The following is a 9685-nucleotide window of genomic DNA, read 5'->3' as shown; positions in this document are numbered from 1 at the left end:
AGGACGAAGAAGAAAATAATACACTAATCTACTGTGAAAGTCATGCATGCATGTGTATGTCTGTACGTGTGTGTGTGTGTGTGTGTGTGTGTGTGTGTGTGTGTTATATTCGATTAGGTATAAGGGGTCCTGTACCAAATTAGCCTTCAAGCAGAGCATTTAACACCTTTTTATGGCACAGCATTAATTCCTGGCAAGGCCCTTGCCTATGGGATCATGTTCCTTGTATGCTGCCTTTGCAGTTACTTGCTTTGAAGCGCAACTGATATATGGAATCATCCATACTTCTCCTCATGTCTAATAACCTTGCTGGGAGGTAGGAGCTTTAAAAACCTCCCTGCTGAATCTCTGCACTGATTAGGAAGATGAATATTAAGAGTATGTGGAAGGATGAGCAGGGGGGCAAAGGGGGGAGGCGGACTAAAAGCACCTCAATATTCTCCAGATGTCACTTCCCTCGAAAGCTAAAAGTGGCATATTATGCCTAACACCTCTTTTAGCAGATGGGGCTGCAGTGGGAGTCTGCCTACAGTGGAGGATATGTGCATTTACATTATGCATGGCCCTCACACACTCCAATGTAAAAGACATTTAATAGGGACTAGCCACTTTGATTCTAACTCACATGAATTACATGATAGGGCACACAATTATCTTCTTCTTATACTTTTATGTCTCAAGTGAGTTTGGCGTATTGGAGTCTGAAAACCATTTGTGCACTGTAAATTCCTGTAAGAAAACAGCCAAATTGTCACACATTGTAATATACTGGTTTCCATTGAAACGGCACTATACTGTAGAAAACAATGCATTCTGGGCAACATTTGTGGGTAGCTTGCTGTTTCCCATAAAATACTGTAAATAGCATTGCGTTCTGGGATTTTAGAGTCAACCAGAAAAGGTTGGAACACTACTGAATTTGTAGAGAAGACACGTCACAACACTCTGCAGTCGTGAAGCTAACTCACTCCTTTTCTTGGAATATCCATCTGAATCCTGCACTTCTTGAGCAAATCACAGTAAGTTGAACTACATTTTATTTGTCTGGTGATGTCTGCTTACTATAATAGTATTATTTTGCTCAGGTTAAACTGTGATTGATCAGGCTCATGCGGTCCGCTTGCTGTGTTGTCTTCAGTGTACTGCATCTCTAAACTACAGTACCAAGAGGAGGCTACCTGTGCACTTGAATGTATTCAAAGGTAAGGATAGCGTTACCTAACAGACACTTTTTAAAGAAATCATTCTGACATGAGATTGTAAATAAAAACTCTCTTCGTGTTGTCTTCAGTCAAAAGTATTTGGATTTGATTATATCCACATCACTTTATACTCTTTATACAGTAGCGGCCATTATTGCTACATGCACATGCCACATGCACACAGAGAACTCGCACACAGAACTTAAGAAGAAAAGTTGAGACGGAAGTAAAGAATGCGTGAATCTGAAGACGGGGAACAAGCGCACTCCAAATGTGAGTAAAGGCCAGTGGTTCTGAAGCGGAGGAAGCCAACTGCTGCAGGAAGTGAACAGCAAACGAGCCGTTATGTTCTGTAGCGTCAGTAGTGGATCTAAAATATCACCGTTCAGTGGATGCTGTATCCAGAGAAGGACGCACAACCGAAGAAGTAAAAAAGAAACGTTTGATGTCAAATCTGAGGCAGAAAAGAAAAGGCCAAACACAGAAGAGAGATGCCAACCACGGAGGTGGAAAGGCTCCTCAGAGTTATCGGTTTAAAACTCTCACACACTTTAATTCACACAAATGAATACAAATCATAAAAAATACAAATGTAGTAATGTTAACAGTAGTAGTACTATAAACAGTAGTAGCCATATTAATAATAGTAGTAGTAATATAAACAGTAGTAGTAATATTAACAGTAGCAGTAGTAATGTAAACGGTAGTAGTATTATTAAAATCCCAGTCAGCAAGTCCGGTGGATTGAGGGCACTCTGTCAGATTTTGAATGTTTACAACTCTCACGCTCCTCCCCCACGACCACCGAGCTCCTCCCCCTCGACTCCGTGCCCTTTGAAATCCCTTACATCACGCCACCTTTGAAACGCGGGTCCGATGTTGACTCTGGTTTTATCACGGGCACCGTTGCAATCTCTCTTTTTTTCCTTATTTTCCACCCGTGTTTTCTTTTCCGTGGTTGTTTTGGACCTCCTCGTTTTGGTTTTTAACGAGGAATTCGAAGCTTGTTGCTACTTCCCTCCACCTCCCCCTGTGATAGTGGAACGACCCGAGGGGGGAGGGGCTCTGTGTGTGCAAGAACACAGCCCTGCGTTCTGATTGGACATGATCTGGGGCTCTGTTTATTTTTGCAAAACAAACAGGCCCTACGTGCACGTAGGTTGATTAATGTTGTTCTATCGGAGAATAGTGTCGGCTTCAGTGAATATGATCAAAAAAATGTTGCCGACTGGGACTTTAATAGTGGTAGTAATGTGGCGGTACGAGGGGTGGGACCAAAAGAAATAATTAAATTAATAAAGGGAATTTACTAAATCTATAATTTCTATAACTTAAACCGACAACGCCACAGGACCTTTAAAGTGAAATTTAAGTATAATCAGTAAAACAAAAAGGACACACAGGTACGCAACTCAAAATGGCAGGAGACGTGGTTCAATAAATTATAACAATCAATTTTATTTTCACCACCAATATTGCAAGTTTGAAAGTCTAAGGGGCAATGGGGGAATAAAAGGTTCCTGTACGATGAGAAGACACAGCAGGGAGGGGTAGGAGGGGAAGGGAATCCTTCAAGTTAAAGAGCACCCCATTCACACGTGAAACAACTCAGACTATAATGTGTAGAGAAAACAAACCAAAAGGTGTCACACAGCACGCAGAGGGAAACCATCACCCAGGGACACCACCTCCACCGCTGGCTCTCAGATGCTAGGAACAGGGAACAAAAAGGGGACAATTAATAAGGGAACCACCATAGACAATAAACACAATTAAATAATATTATAACAGTTATCAAGAAAAAACAAGAAAACAATCAACAGAAATTCTAAATCTGATGGTTCACCTGGGCCCCATCATAACCCCTTGATTTGCACACTCACACACACTCACACTCAACACGTTTCTCTCATCCACACCCGCTCGCACATACACACATTCACACACACACACAGACACCAAACAACCACGAGTCCTCGTGATGCAGCCACTCTGCCCGTGACTGAGGACGGGACAGAGGGAGCGTTTGCAGGCAGCAGGTGTCGCAATCTATAGCGAGCAGAGAATGCGCCGAGGCACAACGTGGAGCAGCGGTGAGCTCCGCCGACAAGTAAAAAGTCAGACAGTCTACAGTCTTCACCGAGTCGCGGCTCGACTCGAGGCCCGGCCAAGCAGCAGTGATCCCCGGCTACTTATCTTTAATGTGTCCAGGCAGTAGTAGACTATTTTGCAGGCGTCCTTGTGACCAACCAAGGAGGGAGAATGTTCAGCTCCATGGAAAATGGAGCGTCTCAGGTTCGCGGATGGGGTGTCCAGAAGCTTAGTCCTCCAGTCACAGGTGCGCCCTATTTATTTATTTATTTATTTATTATTTATTTGAAACGGGGACAGCAACCACGGCCAAAGCCCCCCGCTAACAAAACAAATAAAATAAATGTATACCATCCAACGAGAGCCAAAACACGAGCAGCAGCACTGCAGCCATGCACCTTACCTGTGTGGAAGCGAAGGCCGCAACCAGACGTGGGTGGGGCTCAGTGCCAGGGAGCAAGAGGAAGAGAGGGGGGGCTAGAGCCTCCCTATATACCCTCAATCCCCTACCTCATAGGCCAACCAACTCGCATCAATTAAGGAGGCAGAAATGTGGCTGCCCATACCATTACAGTAATATAACAGTAGCAGTATTAATATAAACAGTAGTAGTAATATTAACAGTAGTAGCAAAATAAATAGTAGTTGTCATGACTGTGGGTTTTGTTGTTTGTCTTCATTCTGTCTTGTGTTGTCACATGCTTTGCTTCCTGTCTTGGTTTTCCTCCTTTTTTGTCTCCCAGTTGTGTCTAGTTGTCTCGTCAGCCTTGCCTCTCCAATCACCATAGCCTGCCCTTGTGTTTCCCGGATGTGTGTCCACCACCTGATCTGCCTGTCTCTCCTGGTCTTGTCTGGATTATAAATGTGAGTTATGTTCACCTGTGGGATTATCTTGTTCTTTGTTTTTGGTAGTGTTTTTGCCCATGTGGTCTCCCTGAGTTTTTGGACTTTTTTTGTTAGTTTATCATTTAAATAACATTTTAACAGCATTTGGGTCCATACCTCCTTCAATCATAGTACATCTGTAATATAAACAGTAGTAGTAATATTAACAGTAGTGGTAATATTAATAGTTAATAGTTATAGCTCCGTAGAACAGAAAGCAGTCAATGATGAGCAACATCACAGCGGCAGGTGGAGCCACAATATGGTGCTTCATCATCAGACCACTTAGCAGTCAGTGTCAGTCCGGACTTCGGTGGCACTGCTGGAAGCAGAGTCAGGAGTCTGGCCCGCTCTACTTTTGGAGACTCTAGGAAGGACCAGTAACCCTGCATTCTGAACGTGTAGTGCTCTTAATGTTGTATTTATGTAAATTAATTGCCTTTATGAGGGGCTTAACATGCTTGAAAACTAATCTCACCATACACTTGTCATGACTGTCATTAGACGAAATTATTTGTGATTAATTTCTAGTTATATTTCTCTGGGCCCCACCAGACAGATGATTTGATTCAAGAACTGGGCCTCTTAACAGCTACTCCTAAACTGTGGAACATTCCTTACACCTTCGCTCATGACACATCTGGTTCTAGTTAAATCCTAACTAAAATATGTTTTTGTCCAACTGACCAGATACCTCACTTTGTAGACCTCTTGGACCAATCCAGTCACAGGACAAAATGACATCACACAATAATCCATCAAATACTATAAATATATCATGTCACAGAGACCTACAATATAAACATGATACACTGTATATAACCTGCAGGAAAAGTAATAATAGAAAATATTTGGAGAAAGTTGCACAGGTGTTTTCGATGATCAGTCATTCGCGAAGAGAAGACACTGGAGAATATTTGCAGTCATCAGTGAACCCAGCCAGCTCGGCCACCGTCGGGCAAGTTTCAGCATCATGTTTCAGCATTTCACAATGCTGGGGACTGATTTCAATTCAATTGTATTTATATCACAACAGAAGTTGTCTCAGGACACTTAACACATTGAGCAGGACTGGAACAGGATGATACATCGTTACATACATCGTTACATTGACTATTACAACGACGTATGTAACGATGTATCATACGCTTTGTTGCTGTGGAATGATTTTCCAAAAGGCTGGGGATTTCTTTTAGCCAAATTGATCACAGGTAACTGCAGGAAAGCTAAAGGTTTTTTGCCAAGTTTGACATCCCAGGTGATCAGTATTATCGGTAGGTGCCGGAGTCTTGATTCCAGGTGTGTGATCCTCGAAGGAGATGGAGCAGTGCACGAGACCAGCCGGGAGGGAGGAGGCCCACGGAGAGCACTTCAGCTGCCGGGGCCTGGCTGAGGCATTGAATGCTGCATGCATGGCTTGGAGCAAATATCCAGGGACTGAATTGTCAGGTTTCCCAGCACTCCAGGACACTCGCTGATCCGAACCATCAGGGAGAAGCTACAGTAAGCACAACACCATCCATTTCCTGGAGCATTCCCGGTCCCTGTGGCTCCTCCAGCACAGCTAACTGATTGTCGAGCTGAACAGGAGTGTATTTGCCCAACTTCTATAAAGAAGCGAACTTCTTCACTGGGTGACTGGAAAAGAGTATAGACCACCAGTCGCCAGGCAGAACCACAGGCCTGCAGGCTGGAAGGGGTCTCCCCCAGAGGTTATGGTTATGAAGCAGGAGGTTGCAGAGAGGTGCTTTGGTTCATACATCAGGATACACCCAAAGCTGAAATATGCCGGGTTCACAAAGATGCGGATGCATGTGTCCACTCTAATACAACTTTTTTTTCCGTGAATGAATGAAAGTCACTGAATGAATGAAGTATTTTCAATACAGGCTTCTCACACTTTCTGTGATTTCAGTACCCAGTTCTTTCTGCCACTCAAATCTCTATTTAAAGTTGGTAAAATGTTGTATACATGAGTCACAGCCCCACAGGCCCTCAGGCAGGCACAATTGAAGTAAATGGAAGAAATGCAAATTTGAAAGCCTGCTGCAGTTATGGAAAAAGGCGGTAATTATTAAAATAGCAATCTGCCAGAAATATGATGCTAAATGGATTCATATGCATTGCATTTATATAGCGCTTTTCTAGCTAACAAGCTACTCAAGGCGCTTCACACTACATTCAGTTACTTTTACCCGTTCACACACACATTCATACACCGATGGCAGCAATTAGGGGTTCAGTATCTTGCTCAAGGACACTTCAGCATGCAGACTGGAGGAGCCTGGATTTGAAACTCCAATCTTCTGATTGGAGGACAACTCTACCTCTGAGCCACAGCTGTCCCCTACCTTTCTCACCTCCAAGTTGTGAAGACCAGGTCCTCTAGACCTGCTTTAAATGAATGATTGGAGCATACAGGTGCAGGTTGGTTGAAAATGCAATGTATCATTGTAGGTGACAGGCATCTCTTGAAGATATGGCTATAATAATAACAACATGAATACAAATAAAAGAGAAAAGTAACTATTAATTGATGACTGATGGACCTGCATTAACAGGGCTTTTCTAGACTTTTCGACCACTGAAGGCACTTTACACTCCCTACATTCACACACACACACACACACACACACACACACACACACACACACACACACACACACACACACACACACACACACACATTCATTCAGAGGCTGCCATGCAAGGAGCTGTTGCCTATCAGAAACTATTTAGACTACTTGTCCTCTTCTAGGATGTTGATCCGACTTGGGGTCGGAGGTGCACTCAGCTGTGTTATCACTCGTGGTTCAGAGTAGAGAGTAAGGAAGCAGTTGATGGCGGTATAAAACAGGAAATAAGATGTGTTTTGAAAAAGTGTGAGTCACCGCAATCACAAGACGTCCTTGAACATGCCACTATAACTGGTCATGCAAAAATATTTTTCAGTTTGCTTCCTCAGAATGAGAGATTAGCCACAAACAGACGCACAGACTCACTCACACACACGCACACACACACACACACACACACACACACACACACACACACACACACACACACACACACACACACACACACACACACACATGCGACTGATCGCATGATCCTCCTGGTGGAGATAATAATTACAGATCGAAAAGAGAATACGTTATGGATATATATGAGTTATAGACAAAGAAACTAGAAGGTCTCTGACCGATAGCATGCATTATAGAATAATTTTGCACAAATTTGAGTGTGTGGATGCATTTTTTGCTTCTAGGAGATCATAATTACAAAAGGAAACAATACTAATACTGTTGACCCAGCCAGTCTGACCTTCTGGAGCGCCGTGACTTTATGATTTATCCATGTTACTATTATTATTCCCTTCACTCACTAAACTCCCTCCCAGTATGACAATGTGGAACGAACGCTAACACAACATCAAATTAACACAACAGCACCTTGTTCTCTGAAAAACCTTTGTCAATTGTCCCCATTCATTGTATTGTTTTCCTCGAACAAAACCAACCTATTTACAAGCACTGTGGCAAATGCTTTCTGTACTGAGAGAAAGTGCCTTTCTAAACACTGTGAGGCCGCCCTTCCCTCATTAAATGTGTTCTATTCTACAGTAAGTTGCTGAGTATGGGGGTTCCCTGGGAGGGGTCCGGTATAAAAGGGAAAAGGTGAAAGCAGGTGGGAAGGCAGTTCAGCAACGGCACATCCACAGCAACAACATGAGCAACACCGGCATGAACATGAGGGGCAAGATCATCTTCTACGAGGACAGGAACTTCCAGGGCCGTTCCTACGAATGCATGAACGATTGCTCTGACATGACCTCCTACATGAGCAGGTGTCAGTCCTGCAGGGTGGAGAGCGGCTGCTTCATTGTCTATGACCGCCCAAACTACATGGGAAACCAGTACTTCATGAGGAGGGGCGAGTACTCTGACTACATGAGCATGATGGGAATGAGGGACTGCATCAGGTCTTGCCGTATGATCCCCATGGTAGGTATATTTAATATACAGCATCCTTCATAATGCAATTATATGACATTCACGTCTTTATATTCTCTTCAAAAACAGCACAGAGGCCAGTTCAGGATGAGGATCTACGAGAGGGAGAACTTCGGTGGTCAGATGCATGAGCTGATGGACGACTGCGACAACGTCATGGACCGCTACCGTATGTCCGACTGCATGTCCTGCAACGTGATGGACGGCCACTGGCTGATGTACGAGCAGGCCCACTACAGAGGCAAGATGATGTACATGAGGCCCGGAGAGTACAGGAGCTTCAAGGACATGGGCATGAGCGGCACCAGGTTCATGAGCATGAAGCGCATCATGGACTCCTGCCACTAAATGTTCACTAATATGTTCACTGTGTGTGTCAAATGACACGAAATGAAGTCATTTCTGCTCAGTTAATAAAAAAAGACAAAGGAATAAGCATTTCTTCTCTGTCGTCAAGGAAATCCAGCATGGGTCTCATCAATGAATTAATGATTAATAAGTCAGATAAAATAAAAGGGAGTTAAATCATATTTAATTGAGCGTGTCAGAGAACTACGGTAGCTCTCTCTAGAGGCAGTGTTTGGTTCGTCCCTTCTGGGATACTGTAGAAAATCTTAGTTTCGGGTGATAACACACTAACGAAAAGATAGTTATGAATATTACATTCCAGTTCCGCTTATAGTTCCCACTATAATCCTACACACTGGCCCTTTAAATGTTTAGTTTAGTCCTTTAGATAATTGTTACTTCTGTCGGATGTTTATCCGATGGTCAGTCCACCTTCTGATCAGGTTAGGATGAAGTATTATTCTTTGTTGTGAAGATAAACGAGGTGGAACTGTGAGTTCGGGTCTTCCATGTTGTCACATGTGGATGTCTTCATTGGCCAGCTGCTGAATGCAGCAGACCAGGAGAACTGTAAGTCACAGGAACCTGGCTTGTAGGATGAGGAGCTGAAGCATTTATTCACCACAACATTCACAGCTATAACGTCAGGTACAGCGTATGAATGGGTTGGACTGAGATTAGCTCCCCTGCCATCAGTAGCCCCTTTTAGAAAGACGATTCCACCATAATGGCGGAAAGGCGAGTCAAAATATGCCGCAAACCAGAGTGTTTGGATAGAACTTTGTTTGCGTCGTAACGCTGCAACAGTGTGTGTGTTTAGATAGAACCCCGACATTGTGGAACGACTGAGACGTCTCACAGCGCGGCCACGATCTCGTCAACCGTGTGACATATTCAATGAGCGTCGGAAATCCGATTAGCTCGATGCATCAAAACAAGTACGAAAGGTGAACTTTTCCTCGTCTCGCATATTTACACGACTCTTCAACATGTGAAGTTGCTGCATCATAAACATGTCATGTTTCCGTCTCGGGTGCTCGGAGTGTTTAGACAGACTGCCGTATCGACTCGTCTCGCCACTGATGCACTTCTGTTGACTGACGACGAAATTACGTCGGAATACTCCCGCAACGAAAAGGCAGTCTA

General features: G+C 43.7%; 1 protein-coding gene across 2 annotated transcripts in view; it reads left to right on the top strand.

The window, feature by feature from the left end:
- LOC311028638 (gamma-crystallin M3-like) overlaps window positions 1–8539 on the top strand; it is a gene marked incomplete at its 3' end in the record, with an annotated part of 12444 nt that extends 3905 nt beyond the window's left edge. Inside the window, exons 1-3 of one of the 2 annotated variants that reach the window (XM_084033329.1) lie at window positions 4036–4157; window positions 7802–8182; window positions 8261–8539. In XM_084033329.1, the coding sequence (XP_083889455.1) occupies window positions 7907–8182; window positions 8261–8539 (555 nt within the window). In that variant the 5' untranslated portion in view covers window positions 4036–4157; window positions 7802–7906. Of the gene's footprint in view, window positions 1–4035; window positions 4158–7801; window positions 8183–8260 lie in introns of those variants that run through there. The other variant, XM_084033328.1, reaches the window with a different exon arrangement.
- Between the last annotated feature and the right edge of the window lie 1146 nt (window positions 8540–9685).

The sequence above is a fragment of the Eutrigla gurnardus genome (genome assembly GCF_963514095.1).
Source record: "Eutrigla gurnardus genome assembly, chromosome: 18".
NCBI classification, from domain to species: Eukaryota; Metazoa; Chordata; class Actinopteri; order Perciformes; family Triglidae; genus Eutrigla; species Eutrigla gurnardus.
Note: the sequence above shows the minus strand (reverse complement) of the source record. Positions and strands in the feature narration are given on the sequence as shown.